The 27553-nt window shown below is 37.0% G+C and overlaps 1 protein-coding gene across 1 annotated transcript; it reads left to right on the forward strand.

The window, feature by feature from the left end:
• The first annotated feature begins 989 nt into the window (after positions 1-989).
• Positions 990-27030, forward strand: LOC587567 (ubiquitin carboxyl-terminal hydrolase 20). The gene is made up of 25 exons (XM_030997869.1): positions 990-1084; positions 1955-2050; positions 2714-2767; positions 3150-3212; positions 4278-4546; positions 4904-4983; positions 6619-6688; positions 7258-7371; positions 8733-8811; positions 9643-10105; positions 10945-11070; positions 12146-12243; positions 12921-13084; positions 14207-14280; positions 14844-14877; positions 16293-16459; positions 17160-17225; positions 18337-18463; positions 19398-19461; positions 20052-20157; positions 20846-20927; positions 22172-22280; positions 24796-24901; positions 25528-25596; positions 26744-27030. Exons 2-25 carry the CDS (start codon positions 1970-1972, stop codon positions 26908-26910), a joined length of 2832 nt encoding a protein of 943 aa, XP_030853729.1. The 5' UTR covers positions 990-1084; positions 1955-1969; the 3' UTR covers positions 26911-27030.
• The last annotated feature ends 523 nt before the right edge of the window (positions 27031-27553 follow it).

Below are 27553 nucleotides of genomic sequence, written 5' to 3' on the forward strand. Positions count from 1 at the left end.
TGATGATGATGATGGTGGTGGCAGGCCTGAATGGTAGTGATGATGAAGATGATGAAAACGTGTTCCTGGAATAGGAGTAGTTTAGAGAGGACTTCCCTTTGAATGGGGCTTCGATTTCTTTCCATGAACCAATGGAGGACGGGGGGAGGGGGCGGTCAAACGTACAGTGTTTAAATATCATTTAGGCAAGTTCGGTGAAATGGAGGCCTGATCGAATTTGGGTATGACTCTCCTCATCACTTTCCAAATAAATGTTCCTGCCCCAGCTACTGGAAACATATTACATGTAATTTATTACTTCTCCTATATTCATTTTAAAATCGGAGTACATAATGTCATGCGAGAGAGAGTAGCGACCGAGCAGAGATGTTTTTCAAGTTGTATAAAACTTTTTATACTAGAACATTCCACCTATCATTGTTAGTGTACGCATTGCTATATGGACATAATTTTGCAAATTGTTGGGGTGACCTGTCCCCCTGCCCCCTCCCCCCTCCGGGATCACCGCCCCTTAGCTCTGTGATTATGTGATAGCTTTATTAGTCCTCCTGTTATTCTTCTTCTCTTTGTCTTCCACATTAGGATTATCACCATCTTCCAATCTTTGTTTTCTTGTACGTATTTTTCTTCGTGATTTATCCCATTATGTTTCTTAAGATTTCTATCTTTATACGTTATTATAATTTTTCAATTTCTTCTTCTTACTCTTCCTTGCAGATTATGAGGTTTTAGTGTACCAAAAGAAAATGATTATTTAAATCTTTTCAGAGCTAGTTCAGCTATAGACCGAAAATTAGTATTTCGTTCCGGGATATTCATAATAATGAAGTCTTTGAAAAGAGTTTCAAAGACAAATTTGTTTTTTTTTTGGGTATTTTTTAGGCAGAGGGATTTCTTTTGTCTAATACAGCTATAATGCCATGATTATAGCTGTATTTTCAAAGAGATTCGATCGTAGTGCTCCGTAGGTATGTTTTGTTGGAGCGCCATCTGTTGTTGTGAACATTACAACTTTTTCGATTGAATCGAATGATCCGCCTATTTTCCAGAAATTTTCACATGAAATTACGTTACGACGCTGGTGGTAAGTATATAGAGTCTACTTACTCTAGTTTTCGCATGATATGTTACATTTGTATTTCTGGTGTATGATTATTAGCTCCTTGACCCGATAATCAGACCGGCACACTCCATCTTTAGATTATTTAGAGCTGGTTAAGTTTGGTTCGGTCCCACTCGCGTTCTTTTGCGTATTGTAATTTAGAACGGTACAGAAAACGGAAATTATTGCTGACGTCAGATAGACCTAATCAGATTTTGAGGGAGTCGAGAGAGAACTCATAGAGAATGCAAACGGAGTGTAATTATTAGCTTTAGGTCTAGGCTTCTTAATATATACTGGATAGGAACATTGATCTATTCTAATAACAGTCACTTTGTTGAGATTTTGAGGCTTGACTTCACTTCTGCAGACTTCAGCAAGAACTGAAAAATGGAAGAAAAGAAAAATGTATTAATTCCTCTAAAGTAAAGGTCCTATCCCTAGCCAATAGAAAATGATGTCTATCACAGTATCGGTCATATTATATTGAAGGAACTTTGAGGTCAAGAGGTAAAAGAGTTGACGCTGAGGGTCTTACTCATTATGAATATTAGATCAGTTCATTTTTCCTAGGTCTATAAAATAGACTGAGCTGAGCTCAGTCAGTCAGCATGGTCAGTGAGCTGTGATTCACCAATTATTTTGAATTTAGTCCAAGACTGTCTCCAAGCCCAAGGGCAAGAGGCAAGACTAATCAGTTTTATGTCGTTTTTTTATATGAAATTTTGTAGAAAAGAAACTAGAAAGTAAATGCAACCTTTATCCCTAGAATCTATAAGATTTCCAGTTATTTTCCACATTTTCTTTCTTGTCATTATTAATATAAATTTGATATCTTTATGTGATCGGTAGATTTACTGACAAAATATGGGCAAGCCTGGGAAACAATGCCCGCATTCTACAACTGTAGAGAGATTCTTACAAGAACATTTCCTGAGCTTCAAACAGGTGAGTGTTCACAATTATTAACCCCTCCTTTCTTTTTATTTTAAACCTTCAGAAATTGTTTAAGCTCTTGGCATACTACGGTTGATATTCTATGATTTATCGTTGTAGATTTAAATCTTGTTTTATTGAATTTTGTTTACATTTCAAGCAAATTCTGATTGTTAATGTCAACCCTAAATCTCATATCACATGAATTTACAAGTTTCCATCATGTAAGAACTTTGCAAAATAGTATTTGAAAAGTATTTCACTTTTTAGATTAAATCTTTGTTTATCTAAATTTACATGTGAAAGAAATTCTAATTGTAAGACCTTGTCAGCTTATTTAACAATACCAGAAAAATTTGCTGTTTATCAAATCTATCTGAATGTGACAGAGTTGGAGTCATGTTAAAGATTATTACATTATTGACATAAGGAAAATCTTGTGATGAAGCTTTATGGTTAGTTCAGTAACAAATACATGTACCTGTATATATGTTGTGTTATTAATCCTTAGTCAGTGTCTTTTTATAAGAATATCTATGAGAATTTGTGCAATGGTCTTTCGAATAGACTTACATGGCGACTATTTTTGATATAATTGTAATTATTCCAATGAATTTTTCCATGATTAATAAAGCTTCCTCCTATCTTTTTTTATTTTTTTATTTTTTTAAACAGGGACATTGCCAGGAGTGTGATGCCAAAGGATCTAGTCTATGGTTATGTTTAGAGGTGAGTTTTACTGGCGTTATCAAGCAGGATGTCACAACAAAACTTGAAATTAGAGTAAAATACTTCTTACAAGTTTGCTTGACAGGAAATATTAACTATAAAGAGAATAAAACCTAGAAAGTTGGTAGCAGAACACCATAGGGAACAAAATTACTAGTTAAAAGTCTGACATACATTTGGAAGTTATAAATTGTTTGAAGTTGAGATTGCTAAAGTGTTGGATAATCCTCATTAAACAATCATAATGCAGGATGTAATTTCTTGTTAATAAACACAAAACAGGCATATTTGTTGATATATTATAGATTATACATTGTAGAAATTTTAGAAATAGGATATTTTAATTAATATATTATATCATTCTCATCCATTTATGTGACAGGTTGGTTGCCGTTATGTGGGATGTGGAGAATCAGTGTCAGATCACAGCTCTGAACACTCAGAAGTAAGTCCTTCATCTTTTCTCTATGTGGGCAGTCAGTGCCTTCATAATTTTTGACAATGAAAGACACGGTATATTGAAAATAATTAATTTTCTCATTGACTAGTTTTGACAATCTTTTTTGTAGGGAAATCAAACCTAAGTGCTCTTTTCATCTCATATAAAGTTGTGAATGATTCAAAGTGATTGCAAGTTGTTTATTCAAATACACAATTATAATCTTTTCCCTTATTAAAGGTTGGTTGGTTTTGTTTGCTTTACCAGACTGCTAAGAAAACATAGCAGTATGTATGCTTGTAATTAAGCAATCAGGGGACCAACAGTTCTACCTGAGGGACTAGTTAATGATGAGTTATGCCTTACCAAAGGGCACTAGCACATGAAATTGGTTTTGAACCCAGGACCTCCTGGTTAGGAGACCACTGCTCTACCACTGAACCATCGCACCCCGAGATCAATATCTCAAATTCACGATTGATTCAGAATAGTCACAACTCTCAATGGAAAGGGGCTCTGGTGTGCAGTATGCTCTAATATGGTTTATGCTCATCAGGATAAATGAAATATGTTTTAAGAAAATTTCAGTTATGCTATTGTAACTTTTTAAGTTTTGCTTCATGTAACAATACAAAAATTAAAAATGCATTGCATATGCATTAAAAGGGTACTCTATCAGGTCTGATAATTACCTGACTTAAATAGGTTTCCCGACTATTTGTTTTTCCCGATTTTTTCTTTCTTCCTGATTTTTTTCTTCTTTTTTCCCCTGATTTTTTTTTTTGCCCAATTTTTTTTTTTTCTTCCCGATTTTCTCCCTTTTTTCCTTGTTTTTTCTTTTATTTCTCAATTTTTTCCCATTTTCCCTATTTTTTCCCCAATTTTATTACTCAAAAGGGGGAATGTTGTTGGATGCCATTTTTTCTTCCCTAAATCCTCTTCGTTTTTTTTACTCAAGGGGGGCGTGGTTGAGGTGAAATCACCCCTGTCTATGCACTGGCAATACAAACATGTTTAGCAATTTTTTTATCGACAGGTGTGTTTTTATGAATTGATGATATTTCCTTTCAGAGTGCCAATCATAAACTGACCATCAATCTCCTATCTCAACGCACCTGGTGCAATGTCTGTGACTGCGAGGTTTTCCCTGACGTCATCATCAAGACCAAGGCAAGCATGGTGGCGGACCATCCTCCTCCAGGGGGGAGGAGACAGATCAGTATCCAGGGCGGCCAGGAACGCATCACTCATCCTCATCAGCAGCATCATCACCATGGAAACTCGGAAGAGGAGGAGATGGAACATTCAGGAGCAGCTGCAGCACCAGAATATTATCCCCAGTAAGGAGAATATCGAACCAAATAGCTTCTTTTTTTTTGGTTCACCATTATACTAGCTGTTAATGTTTTTACTGTATGGGCAATCAAAAAGCTATAAATACTAACATGTAAAAGTACTGTAGTTCGCCGTGGAGATAATTTTAAAATGTTTAAATTGTATTTGTGCTAAAGAGTAATTTCATCCAAATTGCTTCTATGCATAGGAAGAAAACCGAAAGCTATCTCTTTCTTGTTTTGTAAGATTCATTGATTATAATGTACACACAGGAGTTCAGTGAACATACTATTGTTGGTGTATTAAAGTTGACTTGCAAGACATGCCATTTATTCTATCTACATATTTGTTATTTCTCTCAGAATACCTAGTTTCCGTACAGTGAACACACCGGTCACCCAAGCCCTTGATGAGATAGCACGAGATGAAACCAAACCAAGAGGTAAGAAAAACAAGAAAGAAATGATGATCAATTGATTGATTGATTGATTTGTTTCATTTCATATAACAATTGTTTGCACAATAAAGAACATAGATGACAAAGTAAGATCAAAATTATGAAATGAAACAGGAACCTACTGGAAAGCATAGCTTGTTTTTGTAGGTTCCCAAGAATGAATATAATATGAACATTATTTTCATAAATCATTTTATCTTAGTTAATAATCACAGTAAAATAGATGTAGTATAATAACACATTTTCATAAACCATTTTAAAGTATCTAAATAATCAAAATATACAAAAAAAGAGAAGAATGACAAAACAGGACACAAAGGACAGGAAACTGACATAATAAGATAAGACAAGACATGACAAAACAATTCATAACAGGACAATTCAAGGAACATCAATATAACTCGAAGGAGAATAAACCATTTATAGAATGTTACCCAGATTCTCCTAGGTAAAGTAAGATTTTAGATATAAATGAGTGAAAATATGAGATAATTCAGAGGAGGAGATAAAAAGTTACTAAATGTTGAAAGTTTATATCCCTGATGATATGAGGAATCTCCTTTTGGCATCTAATAATTGGTGACATAATATAATATTTTATTTTACTGAAACAAGAGACAAATAACTTAAGGTTTAGCAGGGTTATGATTATGTCTGTAATGATATTTCTCAAACTTTAGTTGATCATAATTCTAAAAGTTAATAGCATCACCTTGTGTTGATATGTCAGGCATGCACTACACAAGAGATAATCTGCTGTATGGATGATACAGATGTAGTCTCCCGTACAGATAAGTATGTCTTGAATAATGAGGTTTCTTTAAACTCATTACTCCATGTCAAGCTTGGTTATTACATCGAGGGGTCAGTGACACAAAGACGTAACTCCATTTTGGCCAGGTGGTTTATGTGTCACTGAGCACTTAGGCCTTAAGAAGTTAAGTCTATGTTTTACTAGCCATTGACTTCAATGGGGTGTTGGGTGGAGTTAAAGGTAAAGACCAGTTATGGTCATGCGAATGCATTGTGAAAGAAAGGTTGTGGAATCGATCAGAAAAGGTTGATCTAGCATCTAGCATCTGCAAGGTTCTGGAATCATCAAAATGATAAGAAATTTGGCCCATTCTTCGTAAAGTTACAAGCACTATACACAGAAAGATGTATATGGGACTACCCTATATCTCTCACAGACCATGAGAGAAACAAATTTACCAAATATATGAATTAGTAGGCAGTTTCCCGGCAAATTTTTCATCATCATGTATTAGTCAAAACATATTCTTTCACATGATTGGTAATGAGAGCTTCCATTTCATTTTTTGAAATTGGGGCGTTTCCAATACTGGTCTTACCTTTAAGTCTTGTGTTTCCTGTAAAGCCCACATTTTTCTGAACATTTTGATATCAAATACTCATTTTGGCAAAATATGGAGTTACATCTTTGTGTCACTGAACCCTCGACACGGTGTCTGGAGTGTGATCTCACCTCCATACACATACTGGTATTCCTGCAGTACTATGATCATATTAAAAGTCATAAGCCTTTGAACACAGCTCCTTTGTTTTTTATCACTTGTTGAAGAGTAAATCATGTTTTATATTTTTGCCTGTTCGAACCAGGGCTGACTGGACTGAGAAATCTAGGCAATACTTGCTACCTGAATGCTGGTATACAGGCTCTTTCTAATTGGTAAGTAGTAAGTCTTGTTATAATCCTCCTTATCTTGTGTGCATATTTTTTCATTATTCAAGAATTGTTGCAAGTTTTCTTGAAAAAAAGCATTCTACCCCTCATTAATAAACATAGATATAATGTGTTAACAAATTGTCCACATGGTACATTTTCTGGTCTGTGAATCAAAAATCTAATCCACTACATGTGGGAAATTTATTCTGAGCTCCTTTTGTTAAGATTATATCATACAGATGTAACCATTTACTCTAAAACTATATACTAATATGCTCTGTTTGGAAAGAAAAAGATCAGAAATTGGTGCTTGACTACTATAAAACAAGAAACTTAGAAGTGCAAGGTACTTTTGCAAATTTAACAAATGGTACAAATTTACGGAGGATTCACGTGGGAAACTGATTTAATCACAACCTTAAATTGAGTGATTCATAAAGGGTTGGTTCAACAGTTCTATCAAAGAGAAAACATTTTCTTGATGATCCCTCACACAGCACTTAATGCTGAACCCTTATGTATTACTTGGCTTTATTTATTCATTGTGTTTGTTGTTTCTGTATACCATGTAGCCCAGCATTTGCACACTTCTTCCTGGAATGCAATGGTTTTGTGAAGACTGAGAAGAAGCCTTACCTAGCAGCCTCATACCAGAGACTCATGGAAGACATATGGGGACGAAGAAGGTTGGTTTTGGTGCAATGCTACTCTCTCAAAAGCTCTGTGCATCCATGTTGTCGTAATCCATGTAAATAAAAACTATGGCAGTGGCAGTGACGTATTTGCAAGAGCATTAGGCCTAACAAAAAAGATGTTGTATTGCCCTGTAGGTGCCAAACTGGTCGGTCGGTCAGAAACCTTGTTTTTTTAAAACTTTTTTGGGGGCTGATATTTCTTAGTTTTTAATGCTTTATAATACATTTTTTTCTAAAAATGGTAAAAAAATAAAATAAATAAAAGCCGACCGTAGATTTCAAGATTTTTGGATCAATCGCAAAGGGCAATAGAACACCTTTTTTTTTAGAGGCTTTATGGGCAAGGGCATCATAGCTATATAAATATGTAACGGTGACTGACATACATGTATGTAGAGGTGTCGTGGTTTAGTGGATATGTCACCAGACCGTGGATCACATGGTTTGCGCTTCGAGTCCCACCGCAGCACTAGTGTCCTTTGACAAGACGTTAATCCACATTTGCCACTCTCCACCCAGGTGGGTTAATGGGTACCCGGTGGGAAGAAATTCCTTAAATGCTTTAGCGCCTTATTATGGCAGCTCAACTCCAGCCGGCGTAATAATATGATACTTTGTATTAAAGGGATTTTGTCTCAGATTCTGAAACAAACTCCTGGATTTAGCTCATGCTGCAATGATAATTATAAACTTTTAGGTCAGTCAGGAACCCCATAACTTGTACAAAGCTGATCGCCTGTCTGATTATCAAGATATTTATGATTGGAAATCGAATTCAAATTTTGCGTTTTCCTAACGGTTTTCCTAACACCACAGTCTATTGGGGAAAACTACTATGGTAAAACATTTTGAAGCGCAATTTTTTTAGGGCTTCAATATTACACCATGCATCTAAAATTTAACATTGTTAACCGATGCCTTTAAAGCGCAATCGAGTATATACATAAAGTAGCTGCGCTATATATATAAATGGACCTATTATTATGTATGCTCATTGATCCGTGTGTTTTGATAAATGGAATTACGAAGCACACAATTGTTATCTCATTTAACATTGCAGCACATTTTTTTTAAAGAGGGGTTTACCACCTCAGGCCGGGACTGGATGGGCCCCTAAGAGCACTGGAAGGTGCAGTTTTTGACAAAATATTGTAACAAAGGTGACTGGAAAAAACAATTTCTCATGTGGTGAATTGTTCAAAACTATAAAGGTTCAAGTTAAAATCTCTTCTGCTCTATGTCTTTCAAGAAGACAGTTGAAGTTAAGCCGTCTAGCAAAATATTTGTAAAAAAACACAGTTTATGGTTAGTCATTTCTAGTCATTTCCAATGTTTTTCTTTTGTTTGTTCAGACCCAGTTATTTGACTCCATCAAGTCTTGTAAACAGTGTGAAGGCTGTCTTTCCTATGTTCAAGGGCTTTACACAACAGGTGAGAATTCCTATCAATGTTTCCCTGTCACTCCCTGTGCCTTCATTCTTCATCCCTCCCTCTCATCTTTCTAAATTCTCTCTCTCTCTCTCTCTCTCTCTCTTTCTCTCTTTCTCTCTCTCTCTCTATCTCTTTCTCTCTTTCTCTCTCTCTATCTCTCTCTTTCTCTCTTCCTTTTTCTCTATCTCCCTCTTTTCTAATTATTCTAATTTGTTTTTCTCTCTCTCTCTCTCTCTAAACTATTTCCTAAAAGTCTTTTTTTTTAATAAATGATCTAATCTCTCTCTGTCTTTCTTTATTTTTCACTGTATGTACATGGATAAAAAAACAAAACGAATGAGGTGCATGAATCCATTATATGATTTTAGAAGACTCACAAGTCCCTAATTTCTGTTTGTGTATATGTCCATATGTTCAACTTCTCTTAAAAAATTGTATAGGTTTCATAGAGTTCTATTAAGTTTAGATATTTATGAGATCAAAAGATATCAGCCTTAAGTGTAATGCATTTCATTTACAGATGGTATCTGTCCATTATTTTAAGCACTGCCAACTAGTACAGATTTCCCGTAATTGGTACAAAATTAACGATCATTACAGCAGTACGGAATGTTGTCTAAAATTACGGATTATGACAATTTTTTTTTTTTAAAGACAGAAAAGTATCAAGTATTCTCTTTAATAGAAGCCAATTTTTTTAGATTCATAGCGCGGCATAGGAAATTACTGATTTTGAGCCTTGTGATTACTGATTTTCTGTTCTGGAGGTTGGCAGCTCTGAGTGGAAATAATGGATTCTACTAAAAGTGATATATATTTCACAAATGGCAGGATTCGCAGGAGTTCCTTCGCTGCATCATGGATCGTCTCCATGAGGAGCTGAAGGAGCCGGTTTACCCGGAACCAGAGGACGACGACGACACCGATGGAGACACTGTCAAGGACAACCCAGAGAAGGACCAACAACAAACCGCCACCCGACGACGCAACCGCGCCCCTTCCCCATCCCTCGACACGTCGTCCTACCATCGTACCCGCTCTAACGATTCCTTGAGCATCACGGAAGAGATGGAGACGACGGGGAGCTTGCCACCGGATAATGACCATTACAACGCCTCCCAGTCACAGGAGGATGCTGCTGACGAGAGGACATCCCTGCAGCATCATGGAGCATCATCGGCGGGAGGTGAGGAACCCAGGGGTCATGGGGTCGATAAGAACCATCCGCATCGGAAGAGGACCACCGATTCCTTTTCAGAGACAGAACCACTTCATCCTAACCCAGTACCAAGAGGTAATTGTTGGTCTAAATTCCAGTATGTTGCGCGTGATCCATCTCTCTAGTGTGCCCTCAAAGTTGTTTTCGTCTGTTAATCACAACCATAAAGAAGAAGCGACTGGAAGACCAACAGGACTACCTTTTCTTCCGTATACTGTTGATGTTAATGTTTTGATGTAATTGCAGTTTAAAAAAAAGATTCCTTTCTTGTCTTGTTGCTATTACAAAATTATTTGTACAGTAACTTTATATTCTTTGATATGGATCAGCGAGCAGGCTCTTACAACATCTCGAACATGACGTGACCCATAGTGTGGCAATTGTTACAGTGAACAGGTTAATCCTGGGTCACAAATGCCATTACGAACGCCGTACAAACGATTTTCAGACAATGGAAATTCAGGAAGACAATGGAAAAATAGGGAGATTCGTACGAAATTATCGTTCATACAAACCATTGTGACCGTAGCATTATGTAATGCATTTTTGTTGAATAACCTCAACCTCGTGTTTACAACACGACCTAGGTTTCCAACAGATGAGCAAGTATGAGCAAGTTGAGATTTATATTTGGATGATATACAGAATGTTGCAGTGTAGGAGAATCTGATATGCATGAGATTAGTATAAAGCAAGAGCAGTATTGAAATTCATATTACCAGAGAGTTTTGTCAATATTTAATTCAGAATACAGGAATTTTGTTAAAATGTTTTTCTTGTTAGCGTTCCCTTGATCTATTAGTGTTTGCAAAGTAGAGGAAGTATGTTGAAGATGGATTTATTGCCAGAATTGGTATTTATAGAGAAAGATTCATTTCCAAATTTCAGTACTTGTTCCAATTTTTTTTTGACAGTGACTAGTCGAACACGCACCACATCGTCATCGAGCACCAAGTACGATCGGGAAGTCTACGACAGTGAGAAGGACATCGACGAGATGGCTTCTGGTGATCAGGGGATGAATAACAGCAGAGAGCATGGTAAAGTTTTAATCCCTTTCCCTAATCCCTTAATCCCTAATCCGATTCTGTCATCACACTCTCTTTCCTTACTACACTTTTTCTCTTCTCCACTTTTGTGTCTATCAGTCTTATCTGTCCCTTTCCATCATTTTTGCTTGTTTTTCTTTTCATGCCTCCACCACTGTGATGCCAGAAGTATTTTATTATTTTTTTTTTTCCTTTCAATCCTCCCCCACTCCTTCCCTCAATCCTTCCCTCAATCGTTCCCTTTCTCATGCTGAAAACATCAGTCTATCTTTTCCTCTCGTCTCTTATGCCTTTTGTATACAATAATTTTTAAATCTTTATATATCAATCAATTATAAATTTGGATCAGGAGTGTCAAGTCTGACAGACATGAGCGCTATACAAGAACCCACTATTAATATTATTTTAATGATTTATTCAATTTATCTCAATAAATTATATGTTTAGTGATGTATAAGTAGATTCAATAAAATATGATAACTGAGATTTGATGGTCTTTCAATGGAATTCACCTTGTGTAATGTGTATACAAGTCATTAGTATGAGATATATAAATTAAAAGGAAATTCCACCCTGATAATAAGTTTGTTTTAATATTAGGAGCAAAATGAGAAGAACAGATCAGTGAAAATTTGAGTAAACTCGGACGATAAAGAAGAAAGCTATGTATTTTTTTAATCAATACATTTTAATGAAATACTTAAAGGATTTTGAAAGACCTGGTTGTGTTTCACAAAAATTTTTAAGTTGAACTTATCTCTAAGTTGGACTTAACAGTTATGGAAAGCCGTTAGCATCCTTGAAAATATTTTGTACAAGTTATTTCAAAAGGCATAAAATGTTGATTCAAATCATTCATATTTTCTATTATCAAGGAGATTTCATGTTCTTGATGTGGAATTTATGAAAAGTCTAAAATACTTGAATTTTTGCTTTTGCTTTTTTTTCATTTTAAGGCTACAAATGGTTCTCCATAATATTTAAGTCCAACTTAGAGTTAATTTCGACTTAGAATCTTTGTGAAACACCCCCCTTATCCCAATTTGATTGAACTTGATATTTGCAGCCAAGAAGAAGAAGCAGCCTCTGAGGTATCGTAGCATCATCTCGGATGTGTTTGATGGAAAGATCTTGAGCTCAGTCCAGTGTCTCACCTGTGAAAATGTAAGTTCAAGTCAGGGTCCTGTTTAACGAAATTGATTAGAAAGAAAACCAGGTCGCAGACTCGCAGTACATGAAATTTGATTGGCTGAAATCATTGCATTTGAGTGAATTTGAGCAAATATGTTACAGAATGGAGGTGGTTGTTATTTGTCATGAGATTTATGAAATTAACACCAGGGCCTTGTTACGTAATTTTGCAACAAATGGTAACTTCCATGGAAAGCTTGATCTGATTGGCTGTTGAGTACTGTTGCCATGGTAGTTAATATTGATGGAAAAGTTACCATCGATGGCAAGTTTTATGCGACGGGCCCTAGATCATTCCCCTCCACTTTGCATGACACAATGCAGGAAGTTTCATAGAACTTTCATCTTTTATTCTTAACAAATGGCAACAATGGTATTTCTCCTTAATATATTGCTTCATGTTTCTTTTTAACCAGGTAATCTGAACAATAGATTGAAACGACAGTGAGTGATAAAAAAAAGGATTTACATTTTGTATGGAACAACAGTGATTTTGAAGATGGAAACATGTAGACAACTTCACAATTTTATTGATTATGGTGCTAAAAATTGAAATTGGGGAGAACATTGTTCATTCTACTCATGCATCTGATGTATTTCTTATGAGCTTTGAATCAAAGGGCATACTTTTTCATTCTGTATGACACTAGATTTCCTGTCAAAAAGAAACGTTCCAGGACCTGTCCCTTCCCATCCCGGGAAAGGAAGACCTGGCCCGGATCCAGGGCATGCTTAACAAGTCCACGGTCTCGTGCGCTGACACTAGGAAGACAGGATGGATGACATGGTTATATAGCTACTGGCACCTTCCAGTGTGAGTAGAGATGGAGAGGGGGGAGGGAGGGAGGAGGGAGGTGGAGGGGGGTGTGCTTATTAAGACAGGATGGATGACATGGTTATATAGCTACTGGCACCTTCCAGTGTGAGTAGAGATGGAGAGGGGGGAGGGAGGGAGGAGGGAGGTGGAGGGGGGTGTGCTTATTAAGACAGGATGGATGACATGGTTATATAGCTACTGGCACCTTCCAGTGTGAGTAGAGATGGAGGGAGGGAGGGAGGAGGGAGGGAGGGAGGAGGGAGGGGGAGGGGAAGAGAGGGAGGGGGAGGGGAAGGGGGGAGGGGAAGAGAGGGAGGGAGGGAGGGAGGTAGGGAGGGAGGTGGAGGGGGAGGGGAAGAGAGGGAGGAGAGAGGGAGGGAGAGGGAGAGGAGGAGGGAGGGAGGAAGGAAGGGAGGAGGGAGGGAGAGAGGTGGAGGGGGAGGGGAGAAAGGAAGGGAGGGAGGAGAGAGGGAGGGAGGGAGGGAGGGAGGGAGGGAGGGAGGGGTGCTTTTCAAGTCCACCATCTTGTGTGCTGACACTCAGTTTGGATGATATGGGTCTATATCTTCTTTCCAGTTTAGAGACAGGATTCATGACTGAGAAAGAAATAGAGAGGGAAGTGGGACAGCGATAAAATAGGATGGGGGTGTTTGGAAGGGAACAGGTAATGGAAGAGATAGACAGAGAAAGGGAGAGGCAGAGAGCCATAGACAGAAGACTTTTAAGAACAAACAGAGACAGAAATATACTCTTTCTTCTTTAATTTGTTCATGCATGATACAGTGAACTCATGTATAGTCTTTTAATTTAAATGCTGTCATATCTTTGTCATTTTATTTCAAGCGAAATAGGAAATAATTTTTAAAAATTGTTAAAGTGTAAGTATATGATTTATTCACCATATCAGGGAATTTGACTTCCATTGGTTGGTACAAGTAATACAATATATACTCATACATACATAACATAACAAAATAACTGAGTTGTATCATCATCTTTGCAACCAATTTCATCAGAAAGGTTATTAAGTAAATGAGCTTATTATTATTATTATTAATATGTGAAATGATGTTTATTTCTATGGAGATGAGAATTGTATCTGTAATAACATTTATACAGGAGCTGGTTCTGGGGTCCTAATGTCACCCTTGATAATTGCTTGGCTGCTTTCTTCTCTGCTGATGAACTCAAAGGTAATAAATAGAAGATTCTTTAAAAGTGATTTTCTCATATTTAAAAAAATATATATATTTATTGTCTCTGAAAAATGCCTTATAGCCTCAGAGCACTTTAGGCCTTTAAAATAACGATGCTGTATTGCTCTTTGCGTCCGACCCAACATTTTTCAAATCGACAGTCGGCTTTTAAATTTTTTATTTTTGTAACTGTTTTTTAGAGAAAAAAATATTAAAGCATTCAAAAACTGAGAAATATCAGCCCAAAGAGGGAGTTAAAAAAAAAAAAAAATGATTTCTGACCGACCGACCAACCCATGTTTTGGCACCTAAAGGGCAATACAACATCCTTTTTTTTTTAGGCCTTATGCAGAGTTATATTTTTAAACTTCTATGAATTTGTTTAGATTGATGTGCTCCAGAGCATGTATTTTCCAGGAAATAAGATGTTTTAACATTTTAATCTAATACCATGTTCCATGTCCTTGAATGTCCTCCGTTCACCTTAAACTGCAAAAAATATATTTATAGAGATGTTACATCATAAATGATCTAATTCTGTTTGTCTCTTTTACGTGCAGGTGACAACATGTACAGCTGTGAAAAGTGTAAAAAGTGAGTTTTTAAAATCCTTTCAGACGATCTTTTGAGTTACTGAACCGGAGTTGTTACCTATAACTAAACAAATCTTAATATGTAAACGGTTTATCAGTGTATTTGCTTTTGAAAAATTGATACCATATCATCTGATGTACTGTACATCTTTGTGTATAAGACGCACCCCTATTTTGGGGGCCTAGAATTTTTTTTTTTTTTTGCCGACAAGTCTGTTAAAAAAAAAAACACGTGGGGAAGGACTTTCATTTAACTGCGAGGTGCAGTTGAAGGCCCCGATTTGTGCTTGTAAACTTGTCACAAAAAATAGTAACAATGTCGTTTTTAGAGGAATAGAACCTTGTGGTACGCCGTGTGTAATAGAAGAAAAATTGGGGGAATTATTATGATAAATGACATATTGAGATCTGTTAGAAAGATTAGTTTCAAACCAAGATGACAGACAAATTTGAGTGTTGTTCTAGTTTCCGAGTGGTGAGTCAACACACCGATTACTGAGCTGGGAGACATTTGCCAGGCATAGTGCCAGGTGGAGGGGCATAAATCGAAACTTAAATAATTATTATTTTTTTGTTTGTGTGTGTGTACCTGTGTATATAAAGACGCACCACGACTTTCAATTTTTTTTCGTCAGCAAAAAAGTGTGTCTTAATACACAGAGATTTACGGTAACTTCATTTTATAATGATGATGAATTGGCGGCTTCTTCTATAGCGCACCTGTCCGTCACTCAGTGACGCTCTTGGCATTTGGCCCTCCAAACTTAATTGATGGAGTTCATGGTTGGCGGCCAATAGGAATCACTCTAGCATACCAGGTAGCCATTTACACCTGGGTGGAGAGTGGCAAATGTGCATTAATGTCTTGCCAAAGAACATTAGTTGGTGGGCGGGCTGGGATTCAAATCCTCTACCCTTGGATTGAGAGTCAAGTGAATGACAGTATGTTGGAGGTGTTGAGGTACATGTACCACGACACCTCCAACATACTGTCATGTAGGGGTCCACTTGTTTATGTACCATCTCTTCATTTAGACCAATGCCTTTATTTTAAATGATATTTCTCCAAATTACAAAATGTCCTTGTTACCTGAAGGTGGCTTGCCTTCATGTATTTTTCTTACCATTTCGAGGGGTCATTGACACAAAGAGGTAACTCCATTTTGGCCATTTTTAGAAAAAGTGGTTTATGTGTCACTGAGGACTTGGGCTTTAAGGCGTTAAGTCTATGTTTCACTAGCCATTAACTTCAAAGGGGTGTTGGGTGGAGTTACCGTAAGTCTTTGTGTTTCCTGGAAAGCCCACATTTTTCTGAACATTTTGATATCAAAATACTTATTTTGGCAAAAAATATGGAGTTGCGTCTTTGTGTAACTGAAACCTTGATTTGTTCTCTCTCTCTCTCCTCTCACCCAGACTCAGAAATGGGGTCAAGTTCGTTCATGTCCTAGAACTACCGGAGGTCCTCTGTATCCATCTGAAGCGGTTCCGCCACGAATCCTTCACCTCCTACTGCTCTAAGTTAAACAACTACGTCTCCTTCCCTCTGGACAGCCTGGACATGACACCGTACCTCTCTAAAGGTCAGAGGTCAATGATTTATGTCAGATTCAGTCGTCAGGCTATGACTTATGTACATATGAGCCTCTAAATTTTAGTTCTGCCCTCCCCCCCCCCCCTCCCCTCACTGGCAAACCCGGATTCAAAACCAAGTCGATGCGCTACTGCCCTTTGGTAAGGAATTAATCCTCATTATCAGGTCCCTCGGAGAGGACCTAAAGCCGTCGGCCGTCTGGTTGCTTACTTACAAGCAATTATGCTTTCTTAGCAGTCAGGTAAAATAACCACCACCACCTATATAGAAACAATGTATAATAGGGGGCATTTGCATGCAGACCCTAAAAATTATAAACTTGACCCCCTGTCAAATAAGTTAGTGTGGATTTCTCCTATATGATGGAAAGGTTTGAGTATCTCTTTGACAAAGCAACGACTGAAAACACCATCATTTGGCATAACTTTGGAAAAAGTGGGGGAAGTTTTATATATATTTAAAAAAGATTTATTGATGGTTCCCACTGTATTATAAAGAGGAGACAGGAAATATTAATGTTTAAAAGAAGACAGAAAACACTGATGTTTGTAAAAGATGACAGAAAGAACACACATTGTGAAATTGCATCAAAAATATTAACTCATTTCTAATAATTATTTTTTACAGAGCACTGGTATTTGAAAAATTAAAATAATATATTGTTCTGTTCTTGGTTGTATTCTGTACAGATTGCAAGAACAAGTGTGCGACCTATGACCTGAGTGCAGTCATATGTCATCATGGCACAGCTGGAGGTATACTATGACATTTGCTTTCACTGTTAGTCCCATGATTTAAAGACTATAATCTCCTTCTCTATTTTTAAATTTATTGTTTAAAGGGCCACTCTAACCAACTAACATAGCCTTTCAAAACATGAATACACCTCTACTTATTAATATTCCAACCTCTGATTTTTCAGAAAATCGCAAAATTGACCAGCTCCAAAACTGGGCTTTTTTCTAACCGTTTTTAGTTGTCATTTTTAAAGCTAGATTCCAGAATTATTGGTGATTTCTAAGAAAAATCATTGTCATGTTCGAAATGTCCGTCAAAAATTATTCTATTTTTTAAAACATTTTTTAGCCCTTTTTTTTTATTAGAGTGGCCCTTTAATTATATACTTCCATTTATCTCTCTTTGTAAACATATGGATCATCTGCGTCCTATTTATCCTCTCTCTCTATCTCTCTCTCTGTTCTATCTCTTCATCATTGCTTCTTTTGTTTCTCTCCTTATTAAATGCAGCTCCTCTGATAGTACAGTGGAACCTCGTTATAACGAGGTCCTTGGGACCATGAAAATTACCTTGTTATATCAGGGATCTTGTTTTAATCAGGGTTACAGAACAAAAAAAATATAAAGAGCTGGAACCAGCAAAATCACCTTGTTATAACAGAGACCCATGTATATCAGAGTTCTTTATAGCGAAGTTCCACTGTAGTTTAAAGGTAAAAACCAGTTTTGGAAATGCCCCCCTCTCAAAAAATGAAATGGAAGCTCTTGTTACCAATCATGTGAAAGAATATGTTTTGACTAATACGTGATGACACAAATTTAGCCGGGAAACCGCCTACTTTTTGATATATTTGGTAAATTATTAGATCTATTTGGACTGGATAGATATCTTGTCGCCTAGTCCCATATACATCTTTCTGTGTACAATGCTTGTAACTTTGCCAAGACTGGGCCAAATTTCTTATCATTTTGATGATTCCAGAACCTTGAAGTACACAACAATACTTATATGCTAGATGATCAACCTTTTCTGATGGATACCACAACAATGCAATCGCACGACCAGAACTGGTCTTTATCTTTAACCTCATGTCACCAATGTTCAATCCACACTTCTTTGTTCTTCAGGTGGTCACTACACCAGCTACGCTGTGAACTGGCTCAACGGACAGTGGTACGAATACGATGATATCTATGTCACTGAAGTCAGCACCATGCAGGTTGCTAACTGTGAAGCTTACGTACTCTTCTACAAGTAAGACTTAGTCTATTTGGGAGTGAAATAATGAAGGCACATAGTCGTTTTGATATCACATAGATAACGATGTTGACATTTTATAAGCTCCACTACACCTTCACATATAGTACTACCATTTTACTTAGATACCGTAGGTATATGGTCATCAAAATTGGCCGTGTACGGATCACAGAGTATTTCCTTTCGATAGCTGCTTTGTGCGAATTCAAAGATTTTCTGGCATAGAAGGAATCAACAAGCACATGTTTTCCTTAGCCTTAATCTGTGAATGAATACTGCACCATACACAAAATTGAGCAACTTGTGTATTCTGTTTGTCACCCGGAGTAGCTTACAAGCTGGGTGAAAATGAAGTTCACTGATGCCTTTTATGTGGTATCTCCGAGACTGTGACCCTGATAATTAATTCCTAGTCTTTTTGATGAAGTTTTCTGTCATTAATGAATTCTATCTATTACATATCCGTGTCTCGATACATCCTAAATGTTATGTACTAGATATTTTCTTAGTAATGATGCAGTGTTGTCCTCCTATGTTAATCACCTAGTATCAAAAAGTCTAAACTTTGACTTTGAAAGAATATTCAGGAAATTTGATAGGAATATTAGGGAGAGACATTGCAGTCGGGTTTATACTGGCTGTAAAGCTAGGCTTTAGTCATTCATGAAAACTGGGTATTCATATTTCTTTGTATATGTCCTTCAAACATTGTTTGTATTTGTGAATGTTGATTTGAAAAACATGATTGAACCAATAAATGAAATGAAATGAAATGAAATAGTATTTTGAAATATAAATACCGGTATTACAAACAACAAAAAACAACAAAACAACAACAATATTTTTTGTTCTTATTTTTTTCTGATTTCAATGGTATTGTATTAACAATTTATGTAATCTTGCGAGTTATTTTTTACTTTCATTCTTACAGAAAGACATCTGAAGAAGCCAATAAAGAAAGACAAAGAGTCATAGATCTCTTTGAACAAGAAGAGGTAGGTTGAGTTTAAAAAACCTTTTTCATTTATCTACTGCTGTTATGGAAACATATTTTGAAAAACAGCATAAACAATACAATACTTGAGCATTGTAGTCATGTAAATTTATTGAAGGTTTTTCTTTTTCAGCACACTTGCACTGTGTTATTCATAGAAGCATTGAAACTTTATTTTTTAAGGTTTATATCTGGGAATATTTTATTTTGTGACTCTTGAGTTTTACAACGTGGAAGGATTTCTTTTAAATGTATATTAATCTCTTTTGGGGTTTGCATATAGTATTTTTTCAGATTTTGCCCGTTTCTTGTATTTTAGTCAGACCTTAAAAGGCCTGAATTCACAAAGGAGGTTTAAATTTAACCCATGGTTTAAATCCTCATTTACATAACCCATGGTCTAAAATTAGCGTAATTCATCGCGTACACAAACAGAGGTCCAATATTAAACGTGCGAAGCCTAGGTACAGTCATCTTGCGCTAATTTTAAACCACGGGTTATGTAAATGAAGATTTAATTGAATTCGGGACTGAGATTATTTCCCTTCTGTAACTCATTGTGCTTTACAACTATTTTTTTCATTGGTGCAGCCAAGCTTTCTTCACTTCTATGTGTCTCTGCAATGGCTGAACAAACTGAATAACTTTGCCGAGCCCGGGCCAATCACAAACCATGACTTCCTCTGTAAACATGGAGGTAAGTTGAACCAATTTATTGTTCAAAAGTTGATGTGTGACGAAAAATTTCCTAAATTTCTTCAATGTCACCAACGGATGCACAGTAGTACATCACATCTGATGTTAAAATGATTAAACAGTCTCGTTTTACAGAGCCCAAATATATTCTCTTTTCATAAAGAACAAACTGATTGGGACCAAGAAATTGGTGTGTTATAGCGTAAAGTTAAGCTTGTTAAGTTGTGGCTCATTCGTTTGTGTCTCCTTAGATCAAGATTAATGTATATTGTGGCTAAAATATGATAACAAAACAAAAATCAATCAAATACAAAGAAGTAGGAAGGTAAAAACGACCATGTCATAATGAGTGTTTGTTAATTAAAGCCCCACTGTCCTACTTGTAACTACTTGCTCCCTCTATATAGAAAACTTCCCAAATCGGTGCCTGTTGGTCCCCCATGATCCTCTTTTTCTTATGTTGGTTGAGAGCTGAGTTAATGAGATAGCCACCTGTCAGTGCCCTCGCTGTGTGGTCTAATCCTTTCTGGTCCAGTAGTATTGACGGTCTTTAAGTACTCTTTATGACTGGATTCCTCTGAACAATGAAGTAATGAGTTTAACATTACTTTTTATTGTGTAGCAGAAAGCTAGAGTAATATTGGGCAGATGATGAACAAGGTGTTGTTTTTGTACATTGTTTGCAACAGGAGTGCAGCCCAGGAAGGCAAGCTATGTGGAGAAGTTGGTATTGAAGATACCTCAACCTGTATGGGATCACCTCTACCAGACGTAAGCAGTGATTATGATATTAGAGGTTGTGTGGTGATAGTGGTAGTGGTAGTGGTAGTATGGGATCACCTCTACCAGACGTAAGCAATCATTATGATATGCTCAGTTATGATGGTAGCAGCGGTGGTAGTGGTAGTTGTAGTGGTGGTAGTGGTAGTAGTGGTAGTGGTGGTAGTGGTAGTATGGGATCACCTCTACCAGACGTAAGCAATGATTGTGGTATTCAAGGTCGTGATGGTACCAGTGGTGGTAGTGGTAGTGGTATATGGGATCACCTCTACCAGACCTAAGTAATGATTATGATATTCAAGGTGATAATGGTAGCAGTGGTGGAAGTGGTAGTTGTAGTGGTAGTTGTAGTGGTAGTTGTAGTGTTACCAGTGACAATGATGATGGTGATAGTTATGGTTGTGGATGTTTTGGCATGATTATGATTATAGTGAGGGGTGATGTGGTAGTGATGATGATCATGATAGTGGTGGTGGTAGTGATGATAATTGTTTGATGGATATGATTGTTAAAAGGTTAGGGATGATGGTGGTAATGACAGCAATGAGGATGTTGGTTGTGATGGTTGAAATGACGGTACTCACCAGAGATGATGGTGATAATGATAGTGATGAGGATGTTAGTTCTGATGGTTTAAAGCCCCACTGCACTTCTTATAGCTACTTGCGTCCTCTACATAGCAAAGAATACCTAATCGGCGACCATTGGTCCCCCATGATCCTCTTTTTCTTATGTTAATTGAGAGCTGATTTGATGAGATAACCACCTGTCGGTGACCATGCAGGGAGGTCTAATCCCTCCTGGCCAAACTAGCGCAGTAGGGCTTTAAGTGATGGTGCTCAGCAGTAATGATGGGGATACTAAAGGTGATGATGATGATCATAGGAACTATTAATGTTGAGATGGTGATGATGGTAAAGATGACAATAAGATGGATGATGTGGATTTTTTTCGGGTGAAGTTGCTTGCAGCGGTCAGGTTAATGTCTGTAGCTGATGACATAACCATAATTGTAGTGACAATTACAGGGGCAAGTAAAAAGAAGACAATAGAAATTATTTGTAATGGAAAGAATGATGCAAATGAAGAAGAAAACATAAGAGAATGAAGTTGTCGGGATTCAATATTTGGGAGTTATAATCATAAATGCAAGGGGATTAAAGTAATAATATTAAATACAAATGTCAAGCACATAATGTGTTTTTTCATATCTCGATTTGGTATTGTGTACATAGGTTTGGGGGAGGACCAGCTGTCAATCGCCTCTCTCCATGCTCTGTGTGTCAAGCTGAAATGGAACTATTAGAGAGAAGAAGAAAAGAAGAGATGGAGACGTTCATAACTGTAAGTGCAGTATTTGTCAAATCATTGTGTTGGTGCAGATGACTCTGATAACTCTCTTTTTGACTGCTCGATACATATGACATGAATATTTATATAAAATTGACTGGCCTTGAGGGAGATAAAACATATTTCCCAAACTAGACTCATATTGCCTCGAGTCAAAGGCGAGGGCAATATGGGTCTTGTGAGGGCAATATATGTGGTATCTCCCGAAAGTTAAGCCAGTCAATATTGTTATTGTTATCCAAATCAGACATCTAGAACAAATACATAAATCAAGCATGACAATCTCAAAGAACTGAAGAAACTTTGTCAAACCAGCACCGTGCATCCAGTGCTTGACGAAATTTTTGATACACTGCAAACAGTGTGCCTTTGGTGTGATATTACGTCACAATAGAGTGCGCGCAAAGTGCGCATGTTCTTGTACACATAATAGATGCGCAATGAAAATGACAAAATACGGCACAGTGAATATGAGACTTTATTTCCTGCTTTTTTGTCTCGCCTGCGTAGCAAAAAGCGAGACATAGGCGCCGCTTTTCCGGTGACGGCGACGGCGACGGCGGCGTCAACATCAAAAACTTAACCTAAGATTAAGTTTTTGAATTTTTGATATAATTTTTAAAGTATAAGTTCTTAGTCAATGAAACTTTGACTATAGGGTAATCGAGTATCCCCAATCATGTGAGTAGAATTTCAGATCACAAAGTCAAGGTCAAAGGTCATTTCAGGTCAACAGACTTGGACTATGTTGTAGCATCATCATCGAAAACTTAACCTAAGGTTAAGTTTTTGAATTTCTGATATAATTTTGAAAGTGTAAGTTCTTAGTCAATGAAACTTGGACTATAGTGTTATCAAGTCTCCCCAATCATGTGAGTAGAATTTCAGGTCACTAAGTAAAGGTCAAAGGTCATTTAAGGTCAACAAACTTAGACTTTGTTGTGGCATCAACATTAAGATTTTCAAAATGCTTCTTCTTCGTTATTTTTCAACCGATTTTGATTCTGATTGTTTCATATGATAGGGCTAGGAGGGGGATTGAAAATTTCTACACAGAATCGTGAAATTCATTATCTATGCTGATTTATGCAAATTTATTCAAAATCACAAAAAAGGCTTCTTCTCTTTCATTTCTCGACCGATTTTGAATTGGTTTGCTTTATATGGTAGAGCTAACTTGGGTACACTAAACTTCTACACAGAATTTTGAAATTGTTCTCCATTAATTAATTATGGTAATTTATGCAAATTTATTCCAAAAATAACAAAAATTGCTTCTTTTCCCTCATTTCTTGACTGATTTTGATTTGGTTTGCCTTATCTGGTAGAGCTAAATTTGGAACACTAAACTTCTACACAGAATTGTGAGATTTTGCTCCATTGATTATTTATGGTACTTTATGCAAATGAAATGAAATTATGTCCCTTCCAGGGCATCAAATTTTTATTTTTTGACCAGTTCAAAAGTGTACCACATAAAATTTACGATATTTGTTGTTGCGAGATGCGGATGAGCACTACGTCATTGACGTTTTGGTTTATCATATTAAATTGCGTTATGCAGGCGAGACCGCCGAGAGCGTTTCCCTTGTTAACACGTAAAGTCTATAAGCTTTTTCATGAGAGGGTAATATGGTCTTATATTTACTGATTAGCTCTTTAGGATAACAAACAAGTGTCATATGATTTTGTAAAACCACTGCTCAGATGTCTGATACGGGTAATGATTAAACATAGCAGGGATTTTCCTCTTTATCAACTAAAAAAGAATGGTAACTCCCTAATTTTAAAAGTCTTGTTAAAAATAAGCACATACTTTTGAATTTGTTTAGAAGCAATTTAATGCGAATGACCTGCTTATAAACGTAAAGTGCACAGCGGCAGAATACCACAACGTGCTTAGGCCCCTTGCTGCTCCAGTATGGTGTACAATGATATCAGTAAAGAGCATGTGCATGCATAGAGTTCATCCTGTAGCATAGCATATAGGGACTATGTCAATTCTGTTTTAAATGGGGGGGGGGGGGGGGGCATGGTCATTTTTGTCTTATCATCTTTCCTTCATACAGGGACAGCCTCTCCTCCATGTATCACTGTTATTCTGAGCATATCATGGATACAATACTGTGAGAAACACTTTTTTGGGGGGTTAGTGAGTTGCTTTTCTTGCTAATCAGTTTACATTGCACTTGAACAGCTTTATATATATTTACATTTCAACCATTTCTTCCCCTTTCTCCTCTTCCCCTTCTCCAACCCCCTCCTCTCTCTCTCTTTCTCTTCCTCTCTCTCTATATATCCTTCTAACTTCTTCCCCCTTTCTCTCTATCTCTCTCTCCTCCCTTCCCCTTTCCTTTCCCCTCTCCCACCCCCTCCTCTCTCTCTCTCTCTCGCTCTCCCAATATATATATATATATATATTTCCGTTTTACTTCCTCCCACTTTCTCTCTCTCTCTCTCTCACTCTCTCCTCCCTTCCTCTCCCCTTGCTTTCACCTTCAAACTCCAGATGAACGAAGAGTTCCAGCAAGACGAGTCAACTAATTCATCCGTGTACTGCATCAGCCTGGCATGGTTCAAACAATGGGAGGCATTCGTCAAAGCTAAACAAGCTGGTGAGTCATGAAGGTCATTCTGAATGATATCCTCAAGGTCATCCTCAAGGTCATTCACCGGCACATTCACAAAAGGCCTGTCCTCATCAGCTCAAGATTGCCAAATATCCCGCTATTTTAACTATCCCGATCGCAAATTATCCAGTTAATTTACGTCTTCATCAGCCCGAAGTTGCAATTAGCGGGATATTTGGTCGAGATAATCATCCCAAGATATCTTGGGCTAGTTTGCAAAATATCACTACTTTTGTCCGGTGCGATATGGTAACCTGCATTAGGTTTCCTTCATGAACAATAAATCAATTAGTTTAACGCTTTAAAGATTTTCAAAATTTTCAAGAATTAAAACTAACATTGGACTGTCTCTTAAAGAGAAGGTTTAGTTCTGGGAAGAGGTGGAAAATAATTGGTGAGGGTTATCATTGTTATTATGCAAGTGTGGAAGAACATCAGATAAAACATTGTTTCTTTCACAATGCAATCGCATGACCAGAACTCAACTTTATCTTTAAGTTTACATGATTTAATTTGATGTTTACTTTTTAGTTGTCCTGTCTGTTTCTTTACATTATGTCTCTGTATGACCATGGTCTTCATTACCAATCCAATCACTTTTTTTTATCCAGAACCTCCTGGACTGATTGACAACAAACTTATTGCAGTGACAAAAGGTGGCTACACAACACTCAAACAAGGTAGGTCTTTACACATCCCTTAAGCGCCAAAAGGGTAATGATTAAGTTGATGGAAACAATAATAATAATAATAATGATAATGATGATGATGATGATGATGATGATGATGATGATGTTGATAATGATAATTATTAAAATAATATAATAGTAATAATAATAACAACAATAACAACAACAATAATGATAATATGTCTTGTTTACCCAGGGTAGCCTCATCAGTATAAATACTGTCCTCCCTGAGGGACCTGTAATCATATTATTACCCCAGCATTAGCCGAGCTACCATGATGAGGCGCTCAAGCATTCAAGGACTTTCTTCCTGCTGGGAACCTATTTACTATCCGTTAAAGAATACAACTCAATGCCATTATGGCTCAAAGAACTGGAAAGAATGTAGAGTAAATAAACTTTGTGTTTCATTCTAAGGTTAAAAAAAGGTGCCAATAACTGCCTAACGTGTTTTAAGAGTTATGTTTTGTTTCACTTCATATTGATTTATGCAGTGCTGATTTAAGAAATGTAAATTTTTGTCGTTTCTGATCATGTAAAAGTCCTACCATCAGTAGCAACAATGTCATTTACAACTAGTTATTCACCAGCGTCTGACACCAAAAGAGCCCCCAGTTTTTTTACCCCAGACCCCCCCCCCCCCCACAAAAGGGGGCCTTGCGTATAGACCATACCAAATTTCAGTCTGACCAGTCTGTGAAGAAAAAAAGAGTTAGTGTGGAGCTTAGTGTTCATGACGATTTCTTTATTTTGGTGTAAACCGTTTCCTGTGGAATTCCTAGTTTCGTAAACCACTAGAGATCAACCAAGCCTGATAATTTCCTGAATTTTCTGATTTTTTTCCAGATTTTTTTTTCTCCCAATTTTTTTTTTTCTTCTTTTTTTCCCCGATTTTCTTCTTCTTCAATTTGTTTTCTTCTTCCCGATTTCACTCTTTTTTTTCCTTATTTTCCCCTTTATTTTCCTGAATTTTCCCCCTATTTTTCCCAATTTTCCCCAATTTTCTTACTCAAAAGATGCCATTTTTTTTTTCTCGAGGGGGGCTGGTTGACGAAAAAAAAAAAACATATATTTTTTTAAGTGCTCACTATCACCCCTGAGATCAACTCCAATTCAACCTTTTTCCCTCACATGCTAGGAGCTGATTCTGGACAGATCTCTGAGGCCATGTGGGAGTATCTTCATGGAATCTATGATGGTGGACCAGAGGTCGTCCTCCGGCCCAACCCTGCCCCCAGCGTCGAAGGCAGAGGAGAGGAGGGGGCACCTACGGGTAGCAACAGCCCCAGGGAAGAAACGTCCTAGAACATCTTGCTTGAATATCGGGCTTTTGATTTAAAGGCAACGTTTAACAGCGTTAAATGTGAGATGCATGGCCCTACATGTTATCAGTGTCTGTGATATGGTGTAATATTGAAGCCCTAAATAAAATTGTGCTTCATAATTATCATGAAGTGCCTCCAAAAAGTAAAAATCTTTGAATGACTGGTTTTACCATACTCATTTCCCCCAGTAGACTTGTTTTATAAAAACCGTTAGGAAAACGAAAAACGAAATTTTGATTTCCAATCATAAATATCTTGATAATCAGACAGGGGATCAGCTTGTAAAGTCGTGGGATTCCTGACTGACCTAAAGGTTTATAATTATCATTGCAGCATGGGCTAAATCCAGGATTTTGTTTCAGAATCTGAGGCTTTAATGAGCAACATTCGTCTTTATGGTGGGCTGTGGATTGTGACAATTATACAGGTTGAAACAATGTTAGGGAGATTATGAATCAGAAGAGGAGGGGAGGGCACTTCACCAGTAGCAGCAGTACCCCCAGCAAGAAATGCCCTAGGTAATCAAACCAGTCAGAGGAGGTCCCAGCGCCCCCTGAGAAGTAGTATCATAAAATACAATAATGCAGGATCATATGATGTCAAGGAGTATATGATTCTTATCA

This window comes from Strongylocentrotus purpuratus, unplaced genomic scaffold (genome assembly GCF_000002235.5).
Source record: "Strongylocentrotus purpuratus isolate Spur 01 unplaced genomic scaffold, Spur_5.0 spur5_scaffold_4, whole genome shotgun sequence".
NCBI classification, from domain to species: Eukaryota; Metazoa; Echinodermata; class Echinoidea; order Camarodonta; family Strongylocentrotidae; genus Strongylocentrotus; species Strongylocentrotus purpuratus.